At 37.3% G+C, this 16,002-nt stretch overlaps 1 protein-coding gene across 4 annotated transcripts in view; it reads right to left on the bottom strand.

The window, feature by feature from the left end:
• POLQ (DNA polymerase theta) overlaps nt 1–16,002 on the bottom strand; it is a 94,624-nt gene that overhangs the window by 51,966 nt on the left and 26,656 nt on the right. For all 4 annotated transcript variants that reach the window (XR_012074154.1, XR_012074156.1, XM_072964227.1 and 1 more), the window contains 5 exons: nt 15,787–15,991; nt 15,267–15,409; nt 10,897–11,090; nt 9,858–9,982; nt 8,360–8,603 (listed from right to left, as the gene is read on the bottom strand). Coding sequence is in view for 2 of the 4 variants with exons in the window: in XM_072964227.1 (XP_072820328.1) it covers nt 8,360–8,603; nt 9,858–9,982; nt 10,897–11,090; nt 15,267–15,409; nt 15,787–15,991 (911 nt within the window). In the remaining 2 variants the exon portion in view is untranslated. The remainder of the gene's footprint in view (nt 1–8,359; nt 8,604–9,857; nt 9,983–10,896; nt 11,091–15,266; nt 15,410–15,786; nt 15,992–16,002) is intronic.

The raw sequence follows: 16,002 nt of genomic DNA, 5'->3' as shown, positions 1-16,002 counted from the left end.
CATGTGGACTTTTATGGGAAGCTTCTGCTATCACGTCTTCCTTTTGTGTATGATGGAGCCAATCAGTCCTTTTATGGGTTTTTCTGGTTGTTGTCATGGCAATAGTCAACTGTTATGGTGCTGGTGGGCGTGTCATTTAGCTTGCTAATACATTACAATGAGCATATAATGATGCTCAAGGTCAAATCCTCCACCATTTTGGACTTGGTGGGTTCTAACCAGTTCTTCTTTCTTCCCTGCTGGGGGCAAGAGCCCTGATAACAAAACGAAAGCTGCTTTTAACCAGAATGCCTACAATGTAGTGGACCCAGCAACCCCCACAAAAAGCCATCTCCAAAGATTCTTTTCAGCCAAGTTTGAAAGGGAAATGAAGGAATAATCTCAGTTAATCCTCGAGACAGGTGGTCAGAGTCATTGCCATTCCCCAGTGTCTGCAGGCTTGTCCTAATCAACTGCTTGAGCATGCTCTTCTATGACTCATGGAGGCCTGGGAAACTTCAGCTGTTCTATAAATAACAGGCAGGGGTTTGGGAAGGGGGGGCTCACAAGGTCCTACTCCATTTCAGAGCAAGATTGAAAACAAAAATCTGCCAAGCTAATAGCCTTATAGCTACAACAATTCCAAGGCCATAAACCCAAAACAACACCTAGGCCTCCCCATAAACTCCTAAGGGTTCATCATCAAAACACTGGCCCAAAAGTCAGTCTCTATCATAATCAGCTAGGACCCTTGCGGGTAGGAGGGTGAGTATCTTCAAAATCCTATAAAAATTCTTAAAAGTCAACTTAAATGCCCCAATATGAGCCCCTCCAAGAGCTGAAGAAACTCTACAGAATATTCTAGTAAACTGCTGTTACTGCCCTTAACAGCCAAGGGAAACTAAAAATTAACAGGGCTATTCAATACTGCCAGAAATATTTACTTTGTCCTTATGAAACCTGACAAAGATATTTGAAAGGACTTAATAACTTTATGAGCAGAAAACTGGCCTAACTGGAAGCTGATATTCAGAGCCTGAAAAGGATTCTTAGGCCTTTTCTACATTTAAAGAATGAAGAACCTTGTCTTCTAAGATCCTTTTGAGTCTATGTCTGTGTATGTCTACATATGCATATGTGTATATATACACACACATATACACGTTATAGAACTGTAGTATTTTTCTACCTCTGGATGGTATTGCCAAAATTGATTTATAAAAGAGCTTTATTTAGTTGGTTTAAAAACAGGCTTGTAAGGATAGGGCATTCCACAGTTCTAAGGAATATACTAACTCAAATGCTTTTCAAAAGCAAGTTATCTAAAATAATCTTTAGTAAGTAAAAGCTGGTTTTAAGTTTGTTGCTTTAACTAAAACAGACATGTCTTTAGAGTTATCAGCATTAATTACAATAATTTTATTCTACCTAAGCCAAAAAATTTGTCAGCAAGAAAAATAACTTGGTACAATGAAATTTTCATTAGATCTAAATATAATTGTTAAGAGCAAGTAAATTGAAAGTAGAATAAAAAGGTTTCCTAGGTGAACTTTTCAAGTAAGTTTTCCAAATTTTTTCAGTAGCCTGAAACCCTAAAGTTTTGCCAAGATGAAATTTAATGATGGAAATTTACTGAACATTTAGATCATTCAAAATAAGATAAAATAGGTGAAAGGTTAATTACTGAACATAGGTTTACCTACTTTTGGCTTCCTATTGTTAGGTACTTAGATAAGTGGGGGCACTGGGCAGATAGGTGGAGGAGAGGGAGGATGGTCCTGAAGATGGTGTTATGCCCGCCTCCAACATAAAGGGGCTTTACTTCTAAATGAGTGCAAGAAACTGGTTAGAACTGGACAGCCGAAACTGCGAGGTAGAGAGAAGAACCTAACCTGACATGACCCAATGCTCATTTTAATTAGCATTGTGGTTTCTCTGTGTGCATCATAGGTGAGGACATGGGTAAAGAGGACAAAGATAACTAGGTATTCTAGGGGTAAGACAAATATGACAAGAACTGGAGTCTTTTCCCTTCCCCTTTTGGGGTAACACTATTGCTGAGAAACTGAAGATAAAATTTGGGATTACTAGTAAGCATGTTTGGTGCCATGCTGAGAAATTTTCTGAGAAAGCGCATGTTTCTAGAAGTTATAGAGTATTCATAATTTTGCCAAGCTACAGAATCTCGTGTAAGAGACAGTTCACAATTGTTTGGTTCTCAACTTTCACCAGAAATTAAAGTTTTTAAAAGTGAAAAATTCTAATATATGTAACTAAAGCTATAAGAAACAACAAAGGAAACATCTCCATATGCAAGAAAGCAGGATGTGTTTTGGCTAAGAAAAGTTATGAAGTATGAAGATGTACTTTGTTAAGGGAAATAAGAGTAATTTTGTCTGAACTGGAACTCCTGATTATAAAGGATAAAGGTATAAAAAAGGTTGAAGAGAGAAAAGATTTTACCTTGTGGAATCAAGTTGACTAAAACTGAATTATTATAAGGGTTTTTTAAATTAAGCTTTAATATCAATAGTATATTTATATAAAACTAGAATTTTATTTTCTTTCATCTGCTAAATAGACAAGTATCATTTTATACTGATCTGTGATCCTATTTAGTCAAGAGTCCAAACCATTTGATATCTTTGACAAACTTCCCAAAATCAAATTCTAAATAAGTTCTTTGACCACAAACCAACTGTGAACTTTTCCACAGGGCCCCCCAGAGTAATTCAAAAGATATTTAACTAATTAGGTTTATTTGCTATGGTAAATTACATAGGAAGCATTATCAAATAAGAAGTAACAGTAAATCTTCTTTGTGTTGTATTTACATAAGTATATGAGTGTTCTGGAAATTGTGTGAAATCCCTAGAAATTTGATTTGCCTGGTATAATTCTAACTGATAATTCTTTTAACTTATAATTCTAGTTATTATCTTAAAATGTTGTATGACAAGCTCTGGGACCGTAATCAGAAGTGGGCAACAAGTAATAATCTTCTTACTGCTATTCACTTATTTTCTGAAATTGCTGACATCAAAATTGAGGCTCACACTAAAAATACTGTACCTGAGTATCAGAGAAATGCCCTAGCTGATTTTCTTTTCTTTTTTTTTTTAATTGAAGTATAGTCAGTTTACAATGTTGTGTCAATTTCTGATATACAACACAATGTTTCAGTGTTTCAATGTTTCACACATGAATATACATATATTTGTTTTCATATTCTTTTTCACCGTAAGCTACTACAAGATATCGAATATAGTTCCCTGTGCTATACAGTATAAACTTGTTTATCTATTTTATATATACCAGTCAGTATCTGCAAATCTCAAACTCCTAGTTTATCCCTTCTCACCCACTCTCCCCGGTAACCACAGTTTGTTTTCTAAATGTCTGTGAGTCTGTTTCTGTTTTATATATGTAAAATTTCATGCAAAGGCAATAGCAACAGAATCTATAAAGACTATAGCAAGTGTAGATGAAGTTCATTTCACTTCTGCAAAAATTACTCCCTTACTGCCAGACTTTCGCCATCCTGATGTCCTTATAACATGACAACAGTCTGCTTCTGAATCAGAGAAACTGTAAATCAAACAAACAGTTGGGGAGGCTATGGGAAAACCAAAGAAGTCTCTTGGTTCTTCCTGGCTCCCTGACAGACCCCCATTTCTCTGTTTTTGCATTCCTTCAACCACCATAGTACATTTAAGGACTATTTTTATCCCTAGAGGCCTCAAGCTTCCTTCCTCTGGACCTTTGAAAAACTGTCTTCAAGTAGAAAAAGTATTGATTATATGGGACTACAAGAACTGAGGAGGATGTGCTAACGTTTTGCTTTCCCCCAATTTAAGGAGAAGTTTTCTTAAGCTATCTATGACTTAAAAACTTTACCAAAGTATACCTTTGTGAATAAAAATGAAACATTTACATTTTCTCTCTACCTGATCCATCCAGAATTCAGAAACCCTCAGTGAATCTTCTTACTCTCGTTACAATGTATCTGCTTGCATAGTTTCAATAAGAGTCCGTTCTCCTTTTAACAGGTTACAATTAGAAACATTGAGTATATTACCAAGGTTTTGACTGGAATGACATATTTGAGAAAGATGTGCATAGACTCAGATATGACCAGATTGCTTCAAGGAACTGCTTCAAAAAAAAAAAAAATGGACCTGGTACCCTGCTTGTAAGATTCTGGCAAAGTAGGCTTTAAAAAGAATTTAAATGGTCAGTTACTATTTTTACTGCACTTATACAATCAGGCCAAGTTTAATGCAAACAAATAGTTTTACTGTGATTATCTTTAGTTTAAAGAAAAATGAGGGTAATTGAAGAGAGAAAAATTACGTGCACCTTTGTAGATACTAGAATCTAGTCTTGTAAATTGTCTTTGAGATTTTATTACATACCTATAAACTGGACTGCACCCGGGATTTTTCTAGTTTCTTCTATTATCTGTCTACAACTCACCAAACTAGTATTTCCAGTTTTCTCCCACCCTTCTATTTTGATATCACTAAGAACAAAGGCAGCCCTTGAGCCCTTTCAAAAGGGAACTTTCTTTTCAAGTGCTCCTGACCACTGACACTGTTGCAAAAATATAGATGGTATTGAGCCTTGGGTGCATTTCTCACAGCTAAGGAGGACCACCTGACATCCGGTCCTGTACAACACTGTAGACCCCTGAATCAAACTGATGAGTAAAAACAGGTAGCTGGTATAGATATACACTGCTGTCACCCAAGAGGCCAGATGCAAGTCTTACTTTAGCTAAACATGAAAGCCTTTCTCCTTTTCTTTCTTAACTTCACTTTGACATTGGCCTGGAAAGATAACACCATCATCTGTATCTCCCAGGCCATTTCTAAGAAGGGATAACCTTTAGAATTTAGGATAACTCTATTTCAGGCTAGGAGATTCTCTTCCCCCATGCACTAAAAACCTGACTGACTCCTGGCCTGAATAGGTAAATGCAGCAGTCCCTGTGAATGAATCCACTATCAGTACTTCTTAAGAGGAATAGTCTGTGCCCCAACTGGTCTTATCTTTGTGCTAGTTATCATTCTCCTTGGGCCTATGAATGCCTAGATGGCAGGCATACGATTAGACTATGCCTCTTAGGTTATCTAACTGTGCCCCTAACTGTTAGAGAAAGGGCCTAACAGAAGGCAGTCATGATTCAAGAATTGCTTCCTTTGGGAAAATCCTACTTCCCTGATTAGGAGTTAATACAAATAAGAATATGATCAGGAACTTTTTCTTAACTCTTAAGAGACACTGTGGATTCCACTGCTAGGACCCTACATGCCAACAAAAATACTTAGACTCTCTAGTCATGTTGTTCTTGATAATAAGATAGCCTTTGATTATCTTTTAGCTAAGTAAGTGTCTGTGCTGTGACCAACACCACCTGCTATAACCGGATTGACACTTCTGGGGAAGTAGAAACATTTACGTAAGACCACTTGGCTTAAAAGGATGACTCCTTCAACGGGGTCTTTGGTTGATTTGGGTCTCAGGGACTATGGCTCCAAAGTGCACTCCAAACACTGAGGATTATCCTGCTTATAGTTATCATAATCACCTGGAGCACTGGATCCTCTCAAAAGTTTAAAATGCATGCTTGCAGCCACTGACCAGCAGTGAAATGATCTTCCTAAGGGTGGAATGTCAGAAAATAAGCAAGAACACCAGCCACCTCAAAAAATGTGAACCTGAAGTCCCGGCCCATGAATATCACAGGGGTTCAGCAAAAACATGACCTATGGATTCCACACTGAAGATCACCAAAGCTGCGGAACAGTAGCTGAGAGTGACACAAATTCCTTAAATTTTGATCACATCTCTCAGGATGAGAGTACAAAGAAAAGGAGGGAGCTGTTAAAGAGAAAAGCCACAGCCCAAAATGGCTAAAGCTCAGAATATCAAACCTAGATTTAATACCTAACCTAACAGCAGTTTTGACTTTCACCTGAAACGTAATCTTAATCAAACAGTCTAGAATTTTCTGGTCCGCACCAATGAGGTAATCCATCCATCCTTTCTCCCAGTTCCCTCCTAGCTCCTCCCCTCCTGTTCTACTCCAACCCCAAGAAGCAATGCGCGTGATAAAACCCCCTTGCCTTTCCTCCCCACCCTCCACCCCACCCCCTCCGCAAAAGATGCCCTGGCCTAAAAACAATCCTTTCTTTTTTCATGTACAACTCCTTCTAGTCGCTAGATAAGACGCTGTGATTCATAAGGCACCTAATAAAGTCAATTAAATCTTCAAATTTACTCAGCTGAATTTTGTTTTCTAACAATGGATTCTGTTGGTGAGGTTGAAGCTAGTGAGAATACAACTTGGCTGGACCCTTCTGCAGAGCAATTTAGAATCTAATAAAGCTATATCTGCACTTACCTTTTGAAATCTCATGTCTAGAAATCTACTCTGAAGAAACATTACCAACAATATGAAAATACACATGCACAAGGTAATTCATTGTAGATTGTTGGTAATGGCAAACTATTCGAGACAATCTGAATGCTAGCTGGGTTTTCTGGCTTTTATGTACCAAGTACTGAAAGGAAAGGGTGGCCAGTCTGCAGATACACCAGATTCTGTTCAGAAAATTAGCATTAATATAATACTGTTTCTAATCTACACACTTTATTCAAATTTTACCAATTGTTCCACTTATGTCCTTCCTCTAATACAACTTAGAATAAGGTGGTACATTTAGTTGTCATGTCTCTTTAGCCTGCTTTAACTGGAATCAGCTCCTCAGTCTTTGTCGAAAACAAATAATGATATTTTTGAAGAGTACTTGCCAATTATTTTGTAGAATGTCTCTCAATTTAGGTTTGCCTGATGTTTCCCCACAGTTCATGCTAGACATTTTTGATAAGAATATTCCAGAAGCAATGCTGTCTTTCTCAGTGTGTCACATGAGGAGACAGATCATGTTGATTTGTCCTATTACTGATGTCACTAATTTTTTTGTTTTTAGTTTTTTTTTTTTTTTTTTGGAGGACATGTCACGGGAATAACAGCCTTAGCATCACAAAGAAGCAAAGAAGCAATTCCAAAATGTGTTTAGAACTTTTTTCCAAATAAACTTTGTAAAATGTATACTGCCTTTAGACTGACTCCCTGGAAGGGTTAGGTATGATATGTGGTATGTTGTTACCACAGAGATACTCCCACATCTGAATTTGTCCACCTTAGGACTTCTACTGTATATTTCTAAGCAAGTATGAATGTATCTAAAGATTCTGTGAAAATCACAGGCTTCAGAGAAGATCAACGCCTTTACAAGTAGATTTCAAAACATACTCTATGTAGGCTTCAGCCAGAGGCACACCCCAAAGTGACAGAATCTCACACCAGCAGACCTTCTGATCTTGGGTCACAGGGGATGGCCCTGCCCCCACAGTTGTACTAGGCATTGCCCTAGTGGGGGCTCTGAAGGGACCCCCCACTGCAGCAGTTCTCTGCTTGTGTTGCACATACCTAAGACTCCAGGGGATTTCATCCTTCAAAATCTAGGTAGAGACAGCTATACCTCAACAGCTGTGCTGGTTATAGTGTATGCTGCCCCGGGCCCACTAGCAGGAACCATACCTAGGTTGCTGCTGGATGACATGGAGTGGAGCCCATGCTGTGAGGTGGCACTGGGCAGTGAGGTCTTTCATTTGACTATGCCCCCATCCCTTCCTACACATTACAAGTTTCAGAGCCTGTGTCAGGCCTAAAGTGAGTGGGAGGAAAGAAGCATGGAACTGGAAATGAGATTGATGCTCTTATTAAAACAAATTTTTAAAACCTGAAAATAAAACTGTTAGTATTTTAGTCATAGGATCTGGCTGAGATTCCATATAACAGTGAGTTCAAAGAACCATGGTTGAGAAAATAATTATGATTTTCCTTGATTATAAGCTGAATCCAGCCCATTCAATGATTGGTTACACACACACACACACACACACACACAAGTCAAGGAGTCTTCTCACAAACTGTTTTTGAGGACTAGTGTTTCAAAGAGCAGTCAAAAGGAGTACATTTATAAAGTGCTCTTGCCTGAAGAAAGTCTAAGATGAGCCCTGGATATATACTGAGAACTAAAGTCCATCAATGCAGAAAGCATTGGTAACTTAGCTTTGCTTAATCTTTCTAGGAGAGAGTTATGATAATGTCTTTAAAGTCATAAAATACATTTTAAATATACAAAAAAAGGAAACTTCAAGGGGGGAAAAGCAGCCACATTTTCTTCTACTTACCCCAAGTATAATATGGTATTATCTAAGAGAAAAATATTTTAATACATTATCTGTTATTTACAAATTGACCTGATTTTCCACTTAATAACCCTATGTAGGTAGGGGACTTCCTTACCTTTTAAAAGGCACAGCTTTTTTCAGAATAGTTTCCACCTCAGCAACATCTGCTCTGGCAAGATCAGCCACAGTAAGAAAGCCAGAAGCATAGAGGAATCTGGCTCGCTGTGCATTAAGTAAGGATATCCGGACCAGGTCACACAGCTCCCTCTGGACGCCAAATGTAAGACGCTTCTGAAATTGGGAAAGTAGTAGTTCCATGTTGTGCCAGCCCAGGCGGTTGGAAAATACTGTAATCATCCCTGGAATATTCATGAAATATTTATTGAATTAAAAATTCTGTATAGACCAATTCTCCATTTCTTGAGGTGTATTTTTGCTTCACTATTTTTTTTTCCTGCAGAATCATAAAGTTTAACAGGCTGAAGGTGTAAATCAGTAGGAGAGTAGACATATACTAAGGGTCTAGCTAAATGGGCAATGAATGCGCTAAACACATTGAATGTTATCTCATTCATTCTTAATCAAGAACTTGACACATGAAAAAAATGGAAGCAGAGCACATAAACACAATACAAACAAAAAGCTCTCACTCTAGTTCATTCCTCTTTCTCAATCTCTCCTTTTTTTAAGGAAGAAACAACCTTTAAAACAGGTAAAGAACTCTTTCTACCCAGAAGAAAACAAGAGAGCTGATTCAAATAGCCAAGTGCTGAGAGGATTATTTATAGAGTGAAGCTCCCATTGATATTTTCTTTAAAAAAAAAAGTTGCCCAGCTCAATAGCTATACCCTCCTGAAATAAAGAGGCCAGAGCAGCCAAGTGTCAAGTCATTAAGAAAATCATTTCCCTATGAGAACATTAACCCTAGATGTAATCTGAGATCTTTGATACCAGTGAGTTGATACCAGTAAGTCTCCCTTCTCATTACCCTCTCATCTTTCCCTCAGTATTCTCCCCTTCACACACCTCCACAATGAAACTTCACATATAAATACACTCTCTAGCAACCCAGGGTTTCCTTCCTTAGGGCTTAAAGTGTTCTTGATAAAATCAGACCTAGAACTTCCCTTGTTTGCCTAGCTTACAGGATAGGAGTATAATTTTATTAAGGGAGACTGGTATTTTCTTAAAGAGATGACATTTAGAGCAGTGAAATAGAAGTCCAGAAATCCCTCTCCACTTGCCATCCTCCTCAATAACAAGTATTAATCAGTAACCTGATGATAAAGGAAGACCACTGAGAACTGGATCTGTTTCCTCTTACAACAGGCAAAAAAAAAGAGAGAGGGATGGTAAGCAGACTAAGGAATGGAAGGGGACTAAGGTCTAGACACTCGGCTAGCTGTCAGTCTCCTGTAATAATGTAACAAAGTCCAGAAGAGTTGTAGTTTTAAGTGTTCTGATGATGACAGGGGCTATACAAAATTATGGCTTGACACAGCCCTCTAACTTTTAGAGAAGCCTACAGTAAAATGGAATTTGAAAAAAAAGTTACCTTAACTTGACCTCAAACCACAGTCTTAAATAAATGTGGAAATGCTTGTTTAACTGACCTGCATAAACAGCAGCTGACTGTTGTAAAGATTGGATCTGTCCACGATTGCATCCGTATTTCTGATTAATTTCCTTTAAGGGAACTTCACTGATTAAATCTAATAGCACAAGACTGGTAAAAAACCTGGAAAGTAAATTACAAAAGTATGGTAGTAAGAGATCACTTATGTCTACTATGAAAGTACAATGTATGTTGAAAAACAAGAACCAATAAAGGCAAGGGAGGGTTTACACCTCTGGGAAAGTGAGACAGTTCCTATAATAGGATACAGAATTAATGGACAAAGACCTCAATGTCTGTAAAGTAAATTCTGACATAACATTAGTACTATAGCAAAAAACTAATATCTGTATAACAAAAAGATTTCTTCCATATTTCACTATTGCTAATTAATTTTAATAAATAAAACTTGGCTCAAGAAATGTGATGGCACAAAAATTGAAAAGAACACTTGATACACAGTTATACCATCTAATCATATTTCAATCAAAATTTGATTATAAAAAAAGTTTTAATGTGAAAGGCAATTGTGCCACAAATAATTCAAGTATATAAATCCTTACAAAATTTGCACTTGACTATGATGTAAATAATATACTAAAGACTAATACTGTAAGAAAAACAATTGTATTATATTTCAAAGAAGATAAAGCCTGTGCAATTTCCCCACCTGAATCTTTTTAACTGGCTCTTCCCTACAGGTAATGAATCGGTAAGGAATCACTTCTAAGGATGATACAAAGCATACCTTCAAATTGAGCCACACTAAGTTGGCTGTTCTAAGTCACATCTTCTTTAAGGAAAGGAAGTAATTAAATGTTCTACTTTTAAAAGTCTTGATAAATGGCATCTCGTAAGCCACAAGGAAGAAACTGAAATACCAATAAATTCAGTAAATACAGGAAATTGAAAAATGTTACTATACTTAGCCAAAACTTTGATTTTAATGACAATGAAAGTGACTACAATAAACTGGACAACTATTACATATCAAATACTGTGTTAAATACTGGATAGTCAGGTTCCTTGATATTTACCTTTTATGGATGGCCATTTGTCGGTGCTGTCTCTCAGTTCTGGCTACTATTTTTCCTTTCACACAGCGAGCCAAGAACCCTTCTTCAACTCCCACTAGCTCTGCCACCCGTTTCATAGAAGCTGGCAACTTCTCCCATAAACAGAAAAACTGATACCAATCAATAGTAGTCCAATCCTCAAACATAGGTGTAACCTAAAGGGAAGCAGAATCATCCATTACCTGAAACTATTGCATTACAAGAGAGACAAAATTGTAAGTATACACTTCTTGATAAAAACAAAAGCCTCGGTATTTGGAAAATTTTCTAAATGGGATAATGCTTCATTTATGTGAAAACTTAATTTAATCATAAACAACTCATTGACAAGGGAAAAGGAAGAGACCATTAAGCATACAAGCTGGATTTTACAGAATCCAAGAACTTTCATCATAGGCACTTTTAATCTCAATATTCTGATGTTAAATACAATCTTAAGTATTTTGTATGATTTCTGAGAAAACAGAGGGAGGAGGAGGAAGAATCAATATTCAAAGTTGCTACAATATATTATCTAAAGTATCTGGGATTCAACAACAACAAATAACAATGAGACATGAAAAGAAACAAGAACGTGTGTCTCAAACACAGAAAAAAAAAAAAGCAGGCAAAAGAAACCTCTTTGAGAGATTCCAGATGTTGGAAATACCAGGCAAAGACTTCAAAGCAGACAGTATAAATATGGTCAAAAGAAAACCATGTTAAACGATGTAAAGGAAGGTATGATGACAATGTCTCATCAAGTAGAGAATATGAGTAAACAGAAATGACAAAAAAGAGCCAAGTAGAAATTCTGGAGCTAAAAAGTACAACTGAAATGAACTATTCATTATAGAGCTAAACAGTAGATAAAAGCTGGCAGAAGAAAGAAAGGAAAGAACATTTGAAGAAATGGATACATAAGATAACATGTAAACTGTAGTATCAGTGACATAAAACATGAAGGGGTAGAGAAGTACAGAGTTTTTGTATAGAATTAAATATTAGCTTAAAATAGTATGTTATAACTATACATAAAATGGAACATCATACAGCCATAAAAAAGAAGGAACTCTTGCCATTTATGACAACATGGTTAAGCTGAAGGGCACTGTGATACATGTAATGAGCCAGACAGAGAAAGGCAAATTTTGTATGATCTTACTCATATGTGGAATCTGAAAAAAGTTGAACAGATTATTGAAATTATAGTTGTTTTCAACATGTGTGTCTAACTTTTGTATAAAAGTTTGCATACCACCATTACAATCAGAATTCTGAATGTGATTATAAATTTACCTTTACCAGTGAGTTTATATATTCAAATGTTTTTACATTGTTAATTGGCATCCTTTCAGCCTGAAGAATTCCCTTTAACATTTCTTATGATGCATCTCCAATGGTGATAAACTGTCTCAGCTTTTGTTTGGGAAAAACTTTATCTTGCCTTCATTTCTGAAGAACAGCATGCTAGGTATTCTTGGTTGGCAGTTTTTTTCTCTCAATATTTTGAAAATATCATACCATGCTCTCCAGACCTGCAAAGTTTCTGCTGAGAAATCCACTGATAGCCTTATGAGGTTGTATATAACAAAGGTCCTGGGGGGAGGTTATAGTATAGCTCAGTGGTAGAGTGCCTGCTTGGCATGCGTAAGGTCCTACGTTCAATCCCCAGTACCTCCATTTAAATACATACACACATACATACATACATACATACATATATACATACATACATATATACATACAAACATACATACACAAAAGTCCTTTCTCTTGTGGTTTTCAAAATTCTGATGCTTTGACTTTTGACAGTTTGGTAATAATGCATCACAATGAAGTCCCTTTGGTTGTATGTTTGGGGTTTTCTTAGCTTCATGTACCTAGATACCCATATCTCTCCTCATATTTGGGATGTTTTTAGCCATTATTTCTTCAAATACTTTCTGCCATTTTCTCTCACTCTTCTCCATCTTGGACTTCAATAATGTGTATACTTTTTTCACTTCATGGTGTCCCATTAGTCTTGCAGGGATTTTCACTCTCCATTTTTTTTCTCCTCTGAATGTATAATTGCAAATGATCTATCTTTGAGTTCATGGTTTCTTTCTTCTGCTTGATCAAGTCTGCTTTTGAAGCTCTCAAGTGAATTTTCCAAATCAGTCATTATATTCTTCAGTTCTGAGATTTCCGGGTTTGGGGGCTTTTTTTTTTTTAATGGTTTCTATTTCTTTGTTGAACTTCTCATTATGTTTATGTACTATTTTCCTAATTTTGTTCAGTTGCCTACCTGTGTTTTCTTATAGTTAACTAAACTTCATTAAAGGGATTACTCTGAATTCTTGGTCAGTCAGTTCATAGATCTCCATTTCTTTAGGTTTGTTTATTGGAGCATTATTAGTTTCCTTGGTGGTGTCATGTTTCCCTGATTCTTCATTATTCTTGCATCTTTGTGTTGGTGTTTGTGCATTTGAGGAAACTCAGTTACCTCTTCCAATCTTCACATGTTTGCTTTGACAGAAAAAGACCTTCACTAGTCAGCCCAGCCTGGGGTTCCACAAAGGGCCAGCTGGTGGAGTCCACAGGAGGGCAGGCAGGACCTCTGGTTGAATGGGGCCACTGACATTCTCCACATTCAGGCAGGACCCCTGCCTCAGCTGCCTGGTCAAGTGGAACTGCTAGCTGGGCTCTGTGGACAGACATGGTCACTGGCTGGGCTGACATAGTCAGACAGGTTCACTGGCTGAGCTCTGAGGTTGGATGGGGCTCTTTGTGGGCCCTCTGGTCAGTCAGAAACAGACTGTACTCCTGGCTAGGTAGTGCCATTATTTGGATTCCATGTTCAGATATAGCAAGAGACTGTGCTCCACAGCTGGCTGGGCCCACAGGATGAACTCTGTGTTCATGCAGGACTCCAGGTTATATTCTGCATTCAGGATCCCTGGTCAGGCAAGGCTGCAAGCGAGCTCTGCAGTTTGGTAGGGCTGCTGGCTTGGCTTCCTGGCAGGGCAGGGCTGCAGGCTGGGCAGGCCATTAGCTGGGGACCCTAGACCCCCAGAACTGCTCACCTTGCTTCTTGGCCAGATGGGGACGTTATTCTGGCACCACAAGGGAGTAGAATCACTTGTTGGCCTCTTTCTAGTGAGGTGGCCAGGAAGGATGACTGCCATTGCCATGATCCACACACTAGTCATTGTAAGCCCCATCCCATTCTTTGTTCCTAGCTGACCCTAGGTGGTCTAGCCTTGCCAATTCTCCCAGGGGTCTCTGTGAGGCAAAACGGAAGTGAGCTTCCCAGAGAATACTGAGGATGAGAAAACTAGACAGCCACCTTGGCTCTCTTCTCCCCACTGAGAAAGTGTAGGCACAGGGGATCCCTCTCAGTGCGCTGGCTTGAAGAAAGGCAACACTTGCAAAGTGAAACAACTGCTCTTAGTCTTCTAATGTGGCTGCTCTCGTTTTTGTGCTTTAAGAGAGTGTCTCAACCTCACCACCAGGTTCTGGGATTCTTAGCAAGGTGTTCTTGACTATGAATAGTTACTAATTCATGTTTTTGTGATGGGGACTACAGCCAGGGATCTCCTATACCACCATCTTGCTTATTATCACTTCCCACCATCTGCACTTAATTGACAAAATAAAATATTTCTCCCCAGATTCTTTTGAGAGAATATGCTTTCAAACTCTATTTTATCCAATTTTTATAAAAATCTTTGTTGTTTTAAAAATATCTATAAAAGATTATCTAATGTAAACAAATTTTAAAAGTCCTTACTGCATTTATCATAGGTTTTTTATGAAGAATCTAAGTCCAATAGTGTCTTTTTAGGACTAAATTTATCTTAGACAATGAAATGCAATATTTCTGCTATTTTTTTAATCTTATGAATATTGAAATTAACCAAACCCCCCTCTTTGTTACAGTTGCTAGACAGCCTAGAACCAAAGTTAGGCACAATAATTGTACATGACTTAATGGTATTCTTGTCTCTTGTTTATGTACCAAACTTTGTTTGAATTTTACATTATGGACTTATCTTTAATTTCCAGGTATCTCAACTGTCCTTTACTATTCTCTTACATATCGTAAAATACGTATTTTTTTATAAATCACCTCAAATCTTTTTTGAAAGGAAGTTGGAGAAAATAGATAGGCAAGTAGATTAAAAGGTCACCAGAACATTAAAGTTACTACTTTAAAACAACTCTCTTCTCACTATTTCTTTTCTATTCCCACCTAGTCAAGGAAAATAGGCAAGATATTCCCATAGGGTATCTCTGATGTTCAGGATCTTTTATAGGTATTTTTTCCCCATTTCCACAAATATAATAATGAAGAAAACAGAACTTACTAGATAAACAATATGCAGATCATTCTCTAAAACAAAGCCCTTCATTGCTCTTTGGAGGTCGGCAAAAATATCTAAGGTATCAGATGGACAAAGTGAAGAAGATATAGCTGCTGAACCAAGATGTGTTGGATGGTACACACTTCCTGTTTTGGGGGTGGGGTGGGGAAAAAAAGAACCAAATGTTAAAAATAAAATAAAACTTTGACACTATATTGTAAAATGACTATAACTCAATAAAAAATGTAAAAAAAATAATAAAACAAAACAAAACACTGTTTTTCAATATTCTGTAATTAACCTTTCAGGAGCTGATAAATTTTACCAACAGAATCCAATGCATGGATATTCATGAGCAGGCTCTATGCTAATTGTGTGATGTTGCTGAACACAGCACCGATTTACTAAAAATGAGTTGATATACTGCTTGAAAAGTCAGTTTCATTTTACTAAGCAGTCTTATACACTATAAGTCACTAAAGATGAAAAAGTGAGTAAACTGCAACCAAGAAGTCATTTTTACCTTCTGTTCCATCACTAGCTCCAGTAACCTGGATGAATTCATTTTCTAGCAGCCACATTACACAGGCCTCAATTGCTCCAAGTTGAACAGAATCTTGATTTTTCTGAATTTCCTGCTTCTTTTCTTTCATACTTGCAGCCAAGAATGTGCAAGAAGCATAAGTCTGTAAATCTTGTGATGTATTTGCCACTCCACCAACTATTATCTGAGACAAGA

The sequence above is a fragment of the Vicugna pacos genome, chromosome 1 (genome assembly GCF_048564905.1).
Source record: "Vicugna pacos chromosome 1, VicPac4, whole genome shotgun sequence".
Classification (NCBI taxonomy): Eukaryota; Metazoa; Chordata; class Mammalia; order Artiodactyla; family Camelidae; genus Vicugna; species Vicugna pacos.
The sequence above is the reverse complement of the archived record's forward strand: the minus strand, read 5'-3'. Positions and strand labels throughout refer to the sequence as shown.